The 19,346-nt window shown below is 34.3% G+C and overlaps 1 protein-coding gene across 1 annotated transcript; it reads left to right on the top strand.

The window, feature by feature from the left end:
* Positions 1–17,501: 17,501 nt before the first annotated feature.
* CNN1 (calponin 1) lies at positions 17,502–18,724 on the top strand. Its single transcript, XM_037064377.1, is given in 1 exon segment — positions 17,502–18,724. A coding segment is annotated over 1 exon segment (732 nt). The 5' UTR covers positions 17,502–17,712; the 3' UTR covers positions 18,445–18,724.
* The last annotated feature ends 622 nt before the right edge of the window (positions 18,725–19,346 follow it).

Here is a 19,346-nt window from a genome sequence, read left to right as displayed (position 1 = left end):
GTGTTCTGTCCTAAGTGTGGCAGGCCAGTAACATGTAAGCCAAACAAAGCTATACATACATATATGTAATTACACAAAACATTTAAAAATTAACTTATGCCTTCATTATACACTATTTCAAAAGTTGCTGCTTGATTTCCTAGACCATATACTGTTTAAAGAATACATAATATAGTCTTTTTATAAAATTTATTATTGTTCAGTTACAGTTGTCCTGTGTTTTTCCCCATTGCTCACCTGTACCCTGTCCTTCCTGTCCCCACAGTCAATACACCCATTGTCCATGCCCGTGAATTCTCTGTTCCTGTTCCTTTGCTTGCCCCTCCCCTCCCTCCTCCCATTATACCCCTCTGGTCACTGTCAGCTTGTTTTTTATTTCCAAGTCTCTGGTTCTGTTTTGCTCATTTGTTTGTTTTGTTGATTAGGTTCAAATTTTATAGGTGAGGTCATATGATATTTGTTTTTCACCGCCTGGCTTATTTCACTTAGCATAGTGCATAATTCTCCTGATTTCCATTCATGCTGTCATGAAGGGTAGGTGTTCTTTCTTTCTTTCTTTCTCCAGCATAGTATTCTATTATTATTAACTGTACCAGTTTTTTTGGTCCACGCATTTACTGATGGACACAGGCTGTTTCCAGCACTTGGCTATTGTATATAATGCTGCTATGAACATTGGGTTGTGTGGGTTCTTTTGAATAGGTAATTCAGGATTCTTATGGCATAGTATAATCCAAGTAATGGGATCACTGGATTAAAATACAGTTCCACCTCTAGTTTGGTTTTTTTTGACTGCATATAAGACTATGAAACTTAACATGTTCTTTAAAAACCACCTGTTAAGACTAAATGACCAAGAATCACCTATGCAGATAATTACAGAATTATTCTAAGGACAAAGTTACATTTTGGATGCATTATTAAATCTTCCTTTTTTCTTTTCTTTTTTTTTCAATTTTTATTTTTATTTAATTCTTGTTCAAATTTCTCCAAGGAGGACATACAAAGGATCCAGAGACACATGAAAAGATGCTCGATATTGCTAGCTATCAGAGAGATGCAAATTAAAACCACAATGAGATACCACTTTACACCAGTCAGAATGGCTATCAGAAACAAAGAAACAAACAACAAGTGCTGGAGAGGTTGTGGGGAAGAGGGGACCCTAGTTCACTGTTGGTGGGATTGCAGACTGGTATAGCCACTATGGAAAACAGTATGGAATTTTCTAAGAAAACGAAAAATGAACATGCCTTTTGACCCAGCAATTCCACTGCTAGGAGTATATCCTAAGAACCCTGAAACACCAATCCAAAAGAACCTATGCACCCCAATGTTCATAGCAGCACAATTTACAATAGCCAAGAGTTGGAAGCAACCTAGATGCCCATCAGTAAATGACTGGATCAAAAAACTATGGTACATTTACACAATGGAATTCTATGCTGCAGAAAGGAAGAAGGAACTACTACTCTTTGCAACATCATGGATGGAACTGGAAAGCATTATGCTGAGCGAAATAAGCCAGGCAGTGAAAGACAAATACCATATGATATCACCATTAACAGGAATCTAAACAACAAAACAAACAAGCAAGCAAAATATGACCAATGACACTCAAATACGGAACAGGCTGACAGGGTCCAGAGGAAAGAGAGGAGAGAATCATAGGGGAAAAGGGAACGGACTCACATGAACAAGTATAAAGGACACATGGACAATAACTAAGGTGGGGGGGCGGAAATGGGAGGGAGGTGGGGAGCACTGGGGGGCAGGGCTGGGAATGTAAGACAGAAAACCATCTCTAGTTTTTTTTAAGAAAACTACAGCAAACATCATACCTAATGGACAAAAACTAAAAGCTTTCCCCCTAAAATCAAGCACAAGACAACAGTGTCCACTTTCACCACTTCTATTCAACATAGTATTGGAAATTCTAGCCACAGTGATGAGACAAGAAAAAAAGTAAAAGGTATCCAAATTTGAAAAGAGGAAGTAAAGATGTAAGTATTTGCAGATGACATGATAGTATATGTAGAAAACCCTATAGACTCCAGCAAAAAGTGTCCTACCTAATAAACAAATGTGGCAAAACAGCAGGATACAAAGTCAACCTTCAGAAATCAAAGGCATTTTTGTAGATTAGTAATGAAATATTAAAAATAGAAATTAGGGAAAAACACCATTTACTGTAGGGACAAGAAAACTAAAGTACTTAGGAGTAAACTCAACCAAGGACATAAAAGACCTGTACTCAGAAAACTACACAACATTGAAAAGTTAAGGAAGACACAAATAAATGGAAGTAAGAACAGTGTTCATGGACTGGAAGAATTAACATACTTAAAATGTCCATACTACTCAAAGCAATCTATACATTCAATGCAATCCTTATAAAAATACTAATGACCTACTTCACAGATATAGAACAAATATTTCAAAAGTTTATATGGAACCATAAACAACCCCAAATAGCTGCATCCATTTTGAGAGAGAAGAACGAAGTAGGACATATCACGATACCTTATATTAAGCTGCATTATAAGGGCACTGCAATGAAAACAGTCTGGTACTGACATCAGAACAGACACATAGACCAATATAACAGAATAGAAAGCCCAGAAATAAACCCATGTCAATATGGTAAGTTAGTGTTTGACAAAAGGGGCAGAAACATAAAATGGAGTAAAAATAGCTTCTTCAATAAATGCTGTTGGGAGATCTGGACATGTGTGTAACAGAGTCTTTTATTTTGACAGTATTTATCAAATCCAGATCTCAGGAGTTATTTCCTATACTTCAATATTAACCCCTGGCAGTGATAAAAAAAATTAAACAAGCTAACAATTAATAAAAACAAAGTATCTTTATTTCAATGGAAAAGGGATTTTTTTTCAAAATTGTGTCTTCAGATCACTGTAATATTCATTTACTTTATAAAGATATTTAAATATTGGGGGAAGTGGTAGGGGTAAAATGCAGACAAAGGTAATTGAACAAGAAAAAATATTAAAAATATTTTAAGGCTACAGGTAAACGGAAAAATTACTCTTCCATCACACATTTTTGTTCTTCCTACTCCTTCCTTATCACATACAGAGAAAATATATCTAGACTTAAGAGAACTTAAGGAAACCAAGTGTGGTTTAATGAATTATCAGATGGTACTTAAAACCTGTTTACCGAAATCAAATTATGAAACACTTATTCCAATTACAATCTACTCTCATTTTATCTTATCCCTGAAATATTTAATCCATTCTAACTTTCAGTAACAAAACTAAAATAAGTGCTATTTTCTATAAAAAATATAGACCTCATCTTTCATTAACTAAAATAATTTGATTATGATGTGTGATATTAATAAAGTTATAACTGAATATCTTTAAACATTTTTTTAAAATAGCAGATTTTAAAAATTACACCTCTGGTGTGAATCCTAACCAGGGATGAACATGCAACCCAGGCTCATGCCTGGAATGGTAATAGAATAGGCAATCCTCAGTTTTGAGGGATGACACCCAACTGAGCTACACCAGTCAGGGCTGATTATATATATTAAAAGAGTTACGTAAGGGTGCTATGAAAGTAAGGAGGAGAGGAAGAATAATACTGCCATAAATGATCACAGCAGTGTCACTGCTAGAGTGAATTTATTCATTTAATTATGGTCATGCACATGGTTTATTTGTACAGTATATCATGTAATAAGGAATATGATGGAGTGGTACTGAACAACTTTCAGATCGACATGTTATTTGCTAACTTGGTAACAAATCTGGTAATACTTTTATATAGTATTCTAAGTGTTATAAATGTACTTAATGAGCTTTAAGGGATATGATACCCTAAATATTTCATGTGAGAGAAATACATAACATTTGCAGGAACAGTATTGTTCTAAATATTTCTATCACTTCAGGTAGCTACTCCCTGGTGGTGTAAAACTCTGAACCACAAAGGAGGCCCCTGGTCCTCTGTTTCCTTTTCTTCTTCCTCGGGGCTGCAAAGTGTACGTCTTGGTGGTGAGAAAGTTCTAATTGTGTGCATGCAGAACTTACCCTAGAGGATAAAAGAGCAAGTTAGAATTAACTGGCAAGTTACATTAGAATATGTAGTAGAACCACATACCATCCTGGAGTATTCAGGTATCTCTCTTACAGCAGATGAAATAATTTTTTATATTGTTTGAGCCATTGCATCTTGGTTTTCTTCTTTATGATAACATAGCCTGGTGACGGTTTCCTTTCAGTTGATTGATATAGGGAGACAAGCAAGTTTGCTGTTGGTAAAGGATCAGGAAAATATTTCAATTTAGAATAAATGGGAAAAGTTCAGATTGATCAATGTGGTAGAGTTTCATAATAAAACCCTATGTATGTTGCATTGCAAAATTCAGCTATGTGCCTCAAAAGAATCACATATTATTTCTATTCTTGAAAGTGCATTACTGAGACAGGTTTGGAAAGGTAGTTGTTATATTTATAAACTTATCAGAAATTGCACTGCTCCAAGAGAAATGATTTTTGTCATCACTATTTTACTGGGAAATTCTACATCATCAAAACCCTACCATTTTGGTGATATATGATACTAATAAAGCATCACGATGACCATGATGATGTATATGTGAGTCATCATACATCATCACAACGAGACCCATGAAATGATTTATCAGGCTAGTACATCACTGGTGTGACGTTGCACTGATGGTGAAGAACAGCAGGAACACATCCCTCAGACTTAAATTCATTATTTTAATAATAAATGTTTTCTTTTTCATCAGTTTATTTTAATGAGAAATGAACTGTTAGAGTATGTCAGATTGGTGAAAAAAAACAAGAAATTCGAAATACTAAGTCTGTATATTTTATTCCCACAATCCAATATTTCCAATATTGTGGAAATATTTTATTCCCACAATCCAGTTAAATATGGTGAAAATTTTGTCCAAGAGCTCCAGTTTTCTTCAGTTTTTTATCCATGGAGTAGATTAAATTTATATTTGTTTACAAGGATAATGTAAAAGAGGATTTATGATCAAATTACTTTTTGATAACTTTTGAAAAAGATATCTGAGCATCAAACACAGATGTCCAAATGGCATTTTCAGCCCCAAGTAGTAAGTGTGTATATGTTTGCACACTTCTCTGAGAACTTAAGGTCAAATACACAAGCAAAAACAAACACAAAAGAGAAATTAAAGTTATTACTTTATTTAGGGCAGAGTCAGTACCTCACTCAGAGTAGGGTTTAAATGTGCCAATTTGTTGAAGTCGATGTTCTTACAATTTCCCATTTCTTATGGCAGACGAAATTTTGTGATTCCCTGGAATGCTGTAGTGGTGGGACTACCAAGGCTTTCTGTGGTGGGCTTTGGAGGGGAGAGAATAGCTGGTGTGGTATTCCTGACTTTTGAGTGATGAGGAGATACTAATTATGAGAATTGTGGAACTAAGTGCTTGCTGCTAATTGCCATTGATAAAAGGGTTAAAAATATGCATTCTCAGAATGATTAATTAGAAATGTAGAGGAAAGCACAGGAGAGTCTCTCTGACAGTATTTACAGGGATTTTTACTTGGACTTAGATGGTGCACTGAGTTGAAGACCAGACACACCACTTACATCTGATACAGCTAAAATTGCCCGTCTTGAGTCTAGGCGTGAAAGAAACATGAACTCAGGAATTTGCCGACACCAGCAGCAATCCCTTGCTACATGAACTTGGCAGACATGAGACTGGGCAACAGTATGAATGGGTCTGAAGAACGTCATGCTAAGTGACATAAGCCAATCGGAGAAAGACAAGTACCATATGATTTCATTTACATGTGAAATCTGGTGAACAAAATAAACTGAAGAAGAAAATAGAAGCAGAGGCATGGATACCTGCAGAGGGGAGCATGGTGGGGGAGGGACTGAATGAAGCAAGGTGAAGGGATTAGGCAAAGAACATGGATGCATAACTCACAAATACAGACAATGGCATGGTGAAGGCCAGAGGGAAGGTGGACCATGGCTGGGTAGAGCTGGGCAACATGAGGGAAAAATGGGGACATCTGTAATAGTGTCAGCAACAAAAATAAAGTTTAGAAAATAAAAAAATATTTAAAATATATTGTACTGGGAGAGATTCACAGGGCAAACATAAGGTGCATGCACATGAATGGTTGGTTCAGACTTTCTTGCCTTTCTTTTAGCTCGCCATGGCCTTAGAAGAGACTTCCTATAATCAACTCACAGAGATAGAAAAAGGTCAAGTTATTTCATGGGTGAGCTGGACAAGAACATAGGTACAGGCTGAAATGCATTTTTTCACTATGACCCCAGTTAAGGGTAATGCTGAATGATGATGATGATGGGAAATTTTCCTGTTGGACAGAACTTTGAGTACAGCTCCTGATGGTTTATTTGGAAGACAAATCACTCAAGACAGAGATAAACGTGGCCTTGTGAGCAGTGATAAATGCCTGCCTTACACAAGAGCTCTAAAACAGCAGATTAGAGAAAAGACTTGCGGAAGAGGTATATTAATGGGCAAACTGGATTGCAAATTAAACATAAGAATTTTTTTATTGCACAATATAATGCATCGGAGAACATTCATTAAACAGAGGCATTAAAAAATCCATATTTTTGCAAGTCTTTGGATATTTCCAAACTGAGAATTTGTAGGCACTTCAGGTTGTACAAAAGCAAATACATCATGACACTTCATTTTTTTCCTTTTTAAAAATTTTGTTGTTGTCCAAATATAGTTGTCTGCCTTTTCCCTCCATTACTCCCCCCATCCCAGCCATTGCCAACTCCCTCCCATGATTCCAATCCTTCTTAGTTTTGTCCATGTGTCCTTTATAGTTGTTCTTGAAAACCCTTCGTTTCTTTCCCCCCATTATCCCCTCCCATCTCCCCTCTGGCTACTATCCATTTGTTCTTAATTTCAGTTTCTTTGGTTATATTTTACTTGTTTGTTTTGTTGATTAGGTTCCACGTATAGGTAAAATCATATGGTATTTGTCTTTCACCATTTGGTTTATTTCACTTAGCATAATGCTCTCCAGTTCCATTTATGCTGTTGAAAAGGGTAAGAGCTCCACCTTTCTTTCTGCTGCATAGAATTCCATTGTGTATATGTACCATAGTTTTTTGATCCATTCATTTACTGACGAGCACCTAGGTTGCTTCCAGCACTTGGCTATTGTAAATTGTGCTGCTGTGAACATTGGGGTACATAGGTTCTTTTGGATTAGTGTTTCAAGGTTCTTAGAATATACTCCTAACAGTGGAATTGCTCAGTCAAAAGATATGTTCATTTTTAGTTTTCTTAGACAATTCCATACTGTTTTTCATAGTGGCTGCACCAGTCTGATACTTCTTAAAAGTTGCTTCTTTTCATTATTAACATTAGTTCATTTGAAATGCAATGTTTTATATTTTGGAGAAATATTTCAGGACAAAGTTAAATCTCCTTGTAAATCTTCTGGAAATATTGAGTTGAATCTTAGGGTCTTGTGGGTTTCTATGTCAAGAGAGTTTGAAGTATTTATAAATACACTCAAAATTAATTTGGGTATATTTGCTCTCCATTAAGAAGAAAAACTGAAGAAGTAGAGAATACATACAAATTGATTATTTGGGAATGGAAGTTATTTTATAATAGCTAGAGTTGAATTTATCAAAAATTATACCCACTTGAAAATATTGTCCTCTAAATGGAATTTATACTTTTAAACTTTATATGGTTGTTCATGTACTCAAAAATATTCGAAACTTTTGTTTTTATTTAAGCATTTCTCACTAAAGCATCTGAAAGCAGAGAAACTAAAAAGGAATGTATTGCTTTTGGGGGGATAGTGTGCAACACACAACCATCAACTCCTGGGTAATTAATGATTTTTTAGTATTTAAGAGTTAGTTAATTAGTTAATTCATTTATTATATTTTATTGATTATTCTATTGCAGTTGTCCCAATGTTCTCCATTTGGCCCTTCCACCCAGCAAGCCCACCCCTCAGGCAATCCCCCCAATATTTTTTGTGCCCATGGGTCATTTGTCTGAGTTCTTTGACTCCTTCATTTCCTATGGTGTTATTTACATCCCCATGGCTATTTTGTATCTACCTATTTTACTTCTTAATTCCTTCACCTCTTCACCCATTCTTCCCATACACTCTTGTATCTGGCATCCATCAAAATGGTTTATGTATCCATGATTCTCTTGGTTCTTGTTTGCTTAGTTTTTTTAGATTCAGTTATTGATAGATATGAATTTATTGTCACTTTATTGTTCATAGTTTTGATACTTTTTCTTATATAAATCCCTTTAATATTTCATGTAATAATGGTTTGGTGATGATGAACTTCTTTAGTTTTTTCTTTATCTGCCCCTTAATTCTAAACAATATCTTTGTTCAGTAGAGTAATCTTGGCTATAGGTGCCTGATTTTCATGACTTTGAATGTATCTTACCAGTTCCTTTCAGTCTACAAAGTTTTTTTTGAGAAATTATCTGAGAGCCTTATGGGAACTCTCAGTAGGTAACTAACTGCTTTTCTCTTGCTGCTTTTAAGATTATCTCTTTATCTTTGGCATTTGGAGTGGGTCTCTTTGAATCCATTGTGTCTGGGACTCTTTGTGCTTCCTAGACTTGCATGTGTATGTCCTTCACCAAATTAGGGATGTTTTCTTTCATCATTTCTTTCAGTAATTTCCAATTCCTTGCTTTTTATTTTCTCCTTCAGGTACCCCTATGATGTGACCACTGGAATGATTGAAGTTATCACAGGAGCTGCTTACACTATGCTCATTTTTCTGGATTATTTTTCTTCTTATTAGTCTGATTGGTTGTTTTGCTTCTTTCTGTTCCAAGTAATTGATTTGATTCTCAGTTTCAACTACTCTATTGTTGTTTCTCTTTAAATTGTTCTTTATTTCAATTAGTATATCCTTCATTTCTGACTGGATCTTTTTATGCTGTTGTGGTCCTCATGAATTTCCTTGAGCATCCTTATAACCAGGGTTTTGAACTCTGCATGTGATAGGTTATTTATCTCCATTTTATTTAGTTTTTTTTTTTTTAGTTTTGCCATGTTCTTTCATTTGGACCATGTGTCTTTGTCTCCTTATTTTGGCAGCTTCTCCGTATTGGTTTCTATGTATTAGGTAGAGCTCTATGTCTTGGTAGTGTGGCCTAATGAAGTAAGTGTCCTATAGGATCCAATGGCACAGCCTCCCCTATCACCCAACCTGGGTACTTGAGGTGCACCCTTCATATGGGATGAGTATACCCTACTCCTATAGTTGAGTCTTGCTTATCATTGGCAGGTCAATGGTAAATCCTGTGGAGGATCAGCTGTGCAGGGGCAGGATAATGGTGCCCCGATGTGGTCTCTACCTGTCCACTGGATGTGCAGGCTCTGAGGAATTCATGACGTGCAAGCCAAGTTCAGCCCCCTCCTGTGTTCTGCAGGATCCACCCCACATGATGTATTCTTAATGCGTACTCATTAGAGCAGCCTGGTGTAGAAGACAAAGCACCTTTGGTTGGATATGTTTGTATGACTAGGTTGCATTTAGTAGTTAGGTGGTATCCATTCATTCAAGAATCATTCATCACATACCTAAGTTGTTTAAACTGGGATCATATTTGCAGAGAGATTTTACAATATTTTTCAAGGAAGCAGATATGAAATAAAATAATTCAGGAGAAAAATGTATTGCTCTGGCTAAATTTAAGATAAAAATGTAACAAGTTAATAAAAATATATATCACAGTAAGTTAAATAAATTGAGGTAAATAAAGTAAACATATGATTCCAATAAGAAAAATGGGGTGAAATCATTAATGAACTATTTTGAGTGTTCTCCTACAGTTAAAAATTGTAAAACTTGATTTAGATTATTAATAAAAGCATAATTGACACTTATTTTTTGCATCACTGTATGTTTTATTTTGCTTTTTACTTTAAAAGATAATATCATCAAAAGTAATAATTAAACACTAGGTAGTGATAAATGCTTTTGAAAACATACCAAATTCCTATTTTTCTTTTTAGAATTTCTATTTTGAACATATTCATCTTTACATAAATGTCTTATCTTAGTATAATGTACAAACACATGACACTACTGTATTGCAGGAAATTAATTTAAAAATTTCATTCTTTAATCTTTTATTTTAATGTCTTCCATTATTTTAGTGTTAGTAGCAACCTTGGGAAGATGTTATTTAATTTAAAAAGACTAGCTTTTAATATTATCTCTATTAGGATATGTCAAAGATAGTATTATATTAAAATATATTCTGGATGTGTTACACAATTCATATAAAATGAACATGTGAGAACCTCAAGGTCAAAAATCGGGTGTTAATAAGAACAAAGTTTTTCAAAGCTTTCTTAGCACTTCAGTTGAATCCCCAGATGTTCCAAACCTGTAAAGGCAGCAGAAAGGGCAAAAAGAGGTTATTGCATTCAGGGTTTATATACATATCGAGGATAATTTTACTGTAGATGCTATTTTCAGTTACAGTTGATACATCAAAGATAATGAATGATTTTAGTCATTTTTATTTTTATATTTTACATATATATATGTAACTATATAATATATATAATTATATAAGTATATATTTATATGCAGTATGGCTAGGTTTTTTGTGAGTAGAATTTTGCATTGCATGAATTATTCATTTAAAACTAAATAATGAATAATTAAATCTATGTTCAAGAATATGAAGTCACATCCACAAATGGCTGATGGGAAAATAAATATAGTATTTCAAGCTGAGCATAGCATCACATTTGAATATCAAACAAATAAATTGACATTTCTATACAAATTACAGTGAATTTTAATTGCTTTGCCAAATATAAATGACACTGTCACCTGGGTATCAAGCTTGTAAGTTATGCATAAGGAGATGACATTAGATTTTAGAATTTCCAAATTCCAAGTTGCACAAAAGAAAATAATCTAGTAATTATTATGTTTAAAAAACACCATTATAGTATATTGCTTATGTGTGCGTCTCTGTGTCACTAGGTTCATGTGTGACAATGTCTGAATTTCTAATGCAAGTGGGAAAAATTATAGCTATTTAACAATGGTTTTCACAGAAATGCTCACCCTCTTTAAGTTTCCTCCTTGGAACAGACAATCAGTGACTATTTCTGCAGACACTAACTGAAACCTAGCAACCTGTGCTTTTGTGATTAAAGTTCTATATTCCTTGATTGCTTTTAGAAATAAAAAAAAGCATAGAGTTAATAATTTAAACTTTTAAAATCATAAATATATTTCTATTGTTATAATTTTCTTACAATAATAAATGTTGCATTTTTATTTACAGAGAACATTAACACTGAAGAGCCTAACCCTATGTTGTTCAAGTTTGCACAGACAAAATGATCATTTCATTTGGAAAATCTTGAGTGGCAAAGAATGCCAGTGTCCTGAAACAAACTCCAACTGACAGAGAATGAAAGAACGGAAGGCACAGAAAACTGAAGTGAAGTTAGTGTTAATATTATAGAAATAGTACTATATTTGAAATATGTTTCTAATTATTCATTAATTATTCTGACTTCTGTACTGAAGAAAAAGACATTTGATCAATAAAATTTCATAATATTTTACAACAAGAAAAAGTAATTAATTGAATCTACATTGACTTTGACATAGAAAACAAAACCACTATTATTTCAGTATTATATTACATTAATTGGTTATTGAAATCAATGAAAATTTTAACACTTAAATAAAATATTTAGTATTAGCACCTGAAATCTCAGTTGAGTGAGGTCTTCTATGCAGCACAAATGTGAGGTGAACTGATATGAGATAAATATTTGTTTCTAAATTCAGATAAACTAACTGTTGAAGGCTTTCACTTTAAAAAATTATCAAATAGTTTGGGGAAGAATATTTAAAAAATAAAATACAAAAAAAGGTTATTTTAACAAAATCAGAAACTTGATTATATGCTAATAATATGAATTTTCATGTTATAAAAAATGTTAAAGCAACAAATGCCTCTTAGTCACAAAATGAGCATTCCAAGCTAAACATAACAATTTATGCTTAAAAGTTTTTAATGGGACTACATTATGCAATAGCAACTACCTTATGCTTGCTATAATACCAGAATCAAATCAAAGCAGAAACTGCATTTAAATTCATTAATTTGTTCAAAATATACTTGTGTTAGAACAATATTCTTTAAAAATATAGCCAGTTATTCAATGTATTTAAAAATAGTGGTCATATACCCTAAAATTTCTCCACAGATTAATTTTTTAAATGAGCTGAATGTACTATAGATAAAATACAGTTAAATCATCCTTTGATTTAAAATGAATTATATTCCTTATATAGTAACAGTTTCCAGGAAATGTATGTTGTCACATTTGGCACGATGTTTCTGTTTTAGTCCTTGGCCTTAATTTCTGTCCTTGATTTCTGTGTCACAAAGTTGAGAGGAGGTAGACAGTGATTAATATAATCTGGAATCTAATTCCTCCTAGATAGTATTGCTTCAGCCTCATTGTATTAACGCCTCTTGGAAAGATGCAGGTGATTACTCTCTTCATAAAAGGTAAAGTCAAGGTCATTGAAAGCCTGACGTATGTATAGATTTCATTTATGAAAGATTATAGTTCCATAACATAAAACTTTTATTATATAAAAATTATCCATAGCCAGTCAAGGAATTTTATATAAGGTGAAAGGATTAAGAAGTAAAAATGATCACTTGTAATAAAAATAATCTTTGGGCTGTTAAGTACAGCATAGAGAATATAGTCAAATATTGTAATAACTGTGTATGGAGCCGGGTGCATACTAGATTTAGAGGATGATCACTTTATAAGATATACATATATTTTATATTCTTATATGCCTCTTAAGATATATGTATATATGTACATATATATATATGTGTATATATATGTGTGTCTATCTTATAGACACATATATCTTATACATATGTATACATCCACATATAAAGTATACATATAAATGTATATATAATGCATATATGCATCATTCATGCATGTAGTATTATATATGTATATTCCTGTATTATATATATAATATCCCTATATACAGCAAGCATACATATTATACATATGTATTATGCATGTATTATGTATGTGACGCATATAAATATATGTTATATATTTATATACCCCACATGCAATACATATATGTATAGTATGTCCATTTATTATATATAGCATATATATTATATGTGGGGCATATATTAGTGTATTATATTTGTTATATACATCCCACAAATATACACAGCACATATATACACATATTATATATGTGTTATATATAATAATTGTGTGTGTATATATATAATGTCTAATCAGTATGTCGTACACTTGGAACTAATATTTTATTGTTTGTCAATATAATTAAAAATTTTATTTAAAATTTTTTAAATATTTTATTTATTTATTTTTAGAGGGGAAGGCAAGGAGAGAGGGAGAGAAATATCAATGTATGGTTCCCTCTTGTGTATCCCCTACTGGGAACTAGCCTGCAACCCAGGCATGTGCCCTGACTGGGAATCGAACTATGATCCTTTGTTTCACGGGCCCACACTCAATCCACTGAGGTACACCAGCTATGCCTAATGTAATTTAAAAAATTTAAACAAATAGCCAAAGAAAAAGAGACCCAAATTCTTTGTCTTTAGAAACCTTTTATACTATATTTGACACCAAAAAGAGAATCTTGTATATCCATTAATCTTAAATGCTCATTCTCTGGTATTACATTTTAGATGAGTTACAAAGTTATGGTCAGTATGAGTTGTCAAAGTTTTGAGTTATTGCCATTTTTATAATGTGAGAGCTTAATTTAGCACGTGCATCTTTAGGATTATTAAAAAGAATACAGTTATAGTACAAAGTAAGTTTTCCTTAAGCTGCATTAAAATCAAGTCTGTGTTGCGTAATAAAAGGATTTTAAAAAAGGCTTCATTTAAAAGTTGCTTTTAGGCCTTGGTCAGCTCTATCATCAGCTGGTTGGGGTGTTGTCCCATCAGGGTACATACGTAGGTCGGGGGATTGGACCCTGGTTGTGTGCATTTGGGAAGCAACTGATCAAAGTTTCTCTCTCAGATCATTGCCTGCCTACCTTCCTTCCCTCCTTCTTTCCTCTCTCTTTCTCTCCACCTTTCTCTCTCTAAAGTAAATATAACATATCCTCAGATGAGAATTAATACATGAGTAAAATAAAAGTTGATTTTATTTATCATGCAAGGCCTACCTATAGTTAATGAAAAGTGACCAAACATATTTCATTAAATTATATTCTTTGTCACCAGAAAGAATAATATCTAATATGTATTAAATGCCAGGCTATTTTTCATATATATTTATTTATCAATTCTTCCCAACAATTTTTCAGGTAACAACTAGGTTTCCCCATCTGATCTATAAGAAAATAGAAAGGAGAAGTAACTTGTTTTAAGTTTACACAGAAATACAAAGTCCTGTACTTCATGACCACTCTGTGTCACCTATGACATAGGTTTCCATTCTTTGTTATAGCATAATCACTTCTTGGCTAGCAAGAGCCATGACACATACAAAGGTAAGCTTTTTATTCTTTTCAACCTGAGACCTATTTAGCATAGGCTTTCAATTTCCTTACAGCAATTTCATGACACTTATTTTTATTCTTGAATACTGCTTGGTCAGTGTTAGGCAGAGTTGGTATTAGCGGCTGCCTGCTATTCAGCCCACAGTGTTATTTAGACAGGTGTCCCTAGTATCTGAGTGTTGAAATCTTTTTTGTTTGTTTGTTTTTAAATCATCATCTGAGAATATGCTTATTGGTTCAAGAAAGAGAGGAAGGGGGAGAGAAAGAGAGAAAGAGAGAGAGGAGAGGGATGTGAGGGAAACCCACCAATGTTTGCCTTCTCTACACCTGCCCCCACTGAGGATGAATCTGCCACCTAGGTATGTGCCCAGCCCAGGATCAAACCTGCAATCAAACCTGTAAGCAGACAAATGAATCACCCAGTCAGGGCCAGTGCCCAGATCTTGATAGGTGACAAATATTTTGGATCTCATTCTTACTGCCAGCTGTTAGAAATCTTTATCTTTCCTTATGGATTGGAGGTAAGGTAAATAATGAGAAATATTTTTCTTTAATTGATGATCTAAAATTTAATTCAATATATTTGTTTATCTGTATGTTTTATCTATATATCTATATATTTTCATGCACATTTGCTTTTAAGTTTTAGTCATTATTATTAATTTGTTATGTATGTGCTTTTGATTATGTATATTGATAATATAAATGCATTTTATTCATTTGATATAATTTGTCTTTATAATAACAAGAATAACTACTAATATGTGTATATATACACACACATGTTTATGGGGGCATTTTTGTGGATGTATATATTTATAGATATATATTAATTAGAATATGTATGTTACTACAAAACACCTGCCATTATAACTACACATAACTTACTTTTAATTCATTGATACTTAATTGTTTCACATTTGATATTTAAGGGATATTTTTATTAGTGTTATTCTTTAAGATAAAACACTTTTACACTGAAAGATTTTGAAGATCACTCATTAATTTGATGACTTTCTTGGCAGAAGTAACTTCTTTGTCTCAGCTGTTTGTCCACAACTCAGGGTTTTGTGAATTGCTTGAATCCCAGGGAAGGTTCTGCATTTAAATCAAAATATTTTTTTAAGTATTGGATTGGATTTCTCCTAAGGATTTAGACAGATCATTTGTCATAGTTTTAGTTGAATGAATACAAATTCAAAATGTCTTTTCATAGGACAATTTCTCTCTCCCTCTCTCTCTGTCTCTTTTTTTTTTTTTTTTGCTAAAATGTTATGCGATGAAAGATATTTGGAACATCACTCTGCCTGAAATACAATTGGGACATATTTGAGAACGCATTTTTTGAAATTTGTACTGCATCAGAAAATTCCAGATACATAGTGAACAAACTAAGGGTGAGGGAGACATCAAAGTGAATGCCATAGAAAGTAGAGATACTTATTATACAAATACACATGCAGAGTTTTCACCGTTTCTTGTCTCAGTGCTGTATCTTTAAATATTTCTATTGCAGTGATTTCTTCAAGAGTTGATTATCTAATCAATGTTAGTTTGTAGACTTGGATTTTATATATCTTCTCAAGTTTCAAACACCATGAAAAACATTTCTAGAACACATAAATTCAGAGTATATTTCATTTTGTCACTGTGTTAATCAACAATCATGAGTTTCCAACACCTCTTTTTCTGTCTTGTTGAAAACTATATACATAGATTCAAGATGCACTCTGGTTAACAAATATTAGAAAAGTAGCAAGATGATATGCATTTTGCTGAAGGTTCATGGACACATGAAAGTCCACGGAAATTGTCTTGGAGGCCACAAATTCTTAAATGCTTATTTTTATTTGTATTAGTAAGTTATTATTTATGTTATTACAGTGGTCACAAGTTGTTTCCCCTTTGCTCCTCTCCACTCATCCCATTCCCCACTCCCATAGTCAATCCCCACACTATTGTCCATGTTCATGGGTCCTTCATATCTTATTTGATTAATCCATTCACTCTCTTCCAATCAATCCTCACCTCCCTCTTCCCCTCTTACTGCTGCCAATCTATTCCACGATTCCGTGCCTCTGATTCTATTGTGCTGAGTAGTTTATTTTGTTCATTAGATTGCTCTCATAAGTGAGATCATAGGGTAGTTGTCTTTCACGTACTGGCTTATATCACTTAGCATAATAGTATCCAGTTTATTTTTATTTTTTAATTTTAATAAGTTAAGTGTATATGCTTCTCACGCACATTACTATATGTATCTTTGCACATCTGGCGGATGAACATTAATAATACAATGAGGTTTTCTTTTCCTTGTGATGTATTTCTGTGTGTGTGTTTTCTGAATCACTTTTTAAGTGTTTTCTTTTTGTTTCCAACAAGTAGCCTGCCTGAGTTATTACTTAAATTATCGTGAGGTATTGAGAAAAAGATACTAATTTTATATTGTACAAAGGGATTTCTGCCAGGTAAAAGCCAAATATTGCCTTGTCATCTTGGGGTAATTGGGGATTTTATTTTAACACCACAAACAGAGAAAATTGAGCACTAAATGAGCCAGTACTTTATACACAGAAATATATGCATGATCAGGTTAAGTGAATCTACACCACAGTAGCCAATTCTATATTCATATTTTGGGTAGTATTTAATATCAGTAAAACAGCACATTAAGAAGATAGCTATAAAGTATATTTTATTGGCTTTTTGCTGTTGTTCCTTTTTTATTTAAAACTATATTGTTTTGTTTTTGAATAAATGTAATAAACTTGAAAAGTTTATTTATACTTTTATGTGTACATATTTAAGGAATATTATAATACATGCTTCCTACCTAAGCATTCACCTAATGCATTCAGCTTTAAAAATTAACAAATAGCAGACAGAGCTTCAGCTCCTACCACTGTCCTCAAAGCCACTGTCGCCACTGCCCACCACTGGCCAGCATGTCCTCTGCTTACTTCAACTGAGGCCCTGCCTACAGTCTGTCAGCCAAGGTCAAGAACAAGCTCGCCTAGAAGTATGACCTCCAGCAGGATCAGGAGCTTCCAGAGTAGACTGAGGGGGTGACAGGGTAGCACATAGACAGCAACTTCATGGACGGCCTAAAAGATGGCATCATTCTTTTCGAGTTCATCAATAAGCTCCAGCCAGTCTCCGTAAAGAAGATCAATGAGTCAACACAAAATTGGCACCAGCTGGAGAACACAGGTGACTTCATCAAGGCCATCACCAAGTACTGAGTGTAGCCCCACAGCGTCTTTGAGGCAAATGACCTGTTTGCAAACATCAACCACACCCAGGTGCAATCCACTCTCCTGGCCCTAGCCTGCATGGCCAAGAAGAGAGGGATCAAGGTGAATGTAGGGGTAAAGTATGCAAAGAAGCAGAAGCAGAAATTTGAATCAGAAGAGCTTTGAAAAGGGTGGAACATCATTGGGCTGCAGGTGTTTTCCCACCAGCAGGGCATTAGGGCTTATGGCACCTGGCTCCAACTCTACCACCCCAAGTTGAGCACAGACCAGCCCCTGGACCAGGCCACCATCAGCATGCAAATGGGCATCAGAAAGGGAGCCAGCTGGGCCAGCATAACAGCTCCTAGGACCCTATAGCAGATCTTCGAGCTGGGGCTGGGCGTGGAGCACTGTGACACTCTTAATGTCAGTCTGCCAACGGGCAGCAATAAGGAGCCCTCACAGTGGTACGTGGCAGTGCACAGGCAGCCGCACTAGATCTACAGACCCAAGTACTGTCCGATGCCTGAGTACGGGGAGCTGGGTAAGCCTGCCTAAAACCACCACGCACACAACTACTACAAATCTTCCTAGGGCCCTGGGCCTCCTGCCTTCCCCCTAGGGAAGCTGGCTACTGCAGGGCCTCCCCCGACCCCGCTGCCCCCTGTCCCCTGCGTGATGCCCTTCAGCCTTTGGTACCTGCCTACCAGGGTAGCATTTAGGGGGAGCAGACTGGGGAGCTTTGTTGGGGGGCTCTTCTCTGGAGAGCTACAGAGTCCAACACCGAGCTGGATGTTCCCAACAGCACCCAAAGGACGCACTAAGAAAAGCTACTCCCTCATTCCCTCACAGTGGGGCCCCTCCAGGACAAGGAGTCCCCCAACCGACTTTGGTTTGGTTTGCAGTGACTGAGTGTTATGCGGATGCTTGTAACACGAGCGCTTTTTCTATTTTGCTGGAGCACAGTAAGTGGTTTTAAGAAAAAAGTTAACAAATAATCAAATGTACAAAAATTGTATACATAAAAAGGAAATAAACTTGTCATGTTTTAATGTAATATAAACACTTGCTGTGACATGCATTCACATATTTCTTCTTAAATATTATATTAGGTTTCTATAAAATTATAGAGGTGACAATGTTTAAATTGTAGTCTTAATTTTCTACATATTAAAAAACTATGCTATAATACTTTCGTTTTATAATTTTTAAAACTTAATCACTTTTTTAGTGTACTTGGTTCTCCTCTAAAGTATTGGCAAAGTGTGTAAAGATTATGGCTTAATATAAAAATGATAAAAACATTTTTTAAATAGTGACATTTGATTTAACTCTATGTTAAAATAATAAAATATGGTATTAAAATTGAAGTTTTTATAAATCCTAAACAACAGTGTTCAGCTTGGAATTTAATTTCTTTATATATTATGTTTAATTGTAGTAGTCTATTAAAAACTCAGAGGTAAAAAGGTGAAATAGTATTGAGATCCAATGAG

Source organism: Sturnira hondurensis, unplaced genomic scaffold (assembly GCF_014824575.4).
Source record: "Sturnira hondurensis isolate 20B ecotype Veracruz unplaced genomic scaffold, ASM1482457v3 Scaffold0015056, whole genome shotgun sequence".
Lineage (NCBI taxonomy): Eukaryota > Metazoa > Chordata > Mammalia > Chiroptera > Phyllostomidae > Sturnira > Sturnira hondurensis.
Note: the sequence above shows the minus strand (reverse complement) of the source record. Positions and strands in the feature narration are given on the sequence as shown.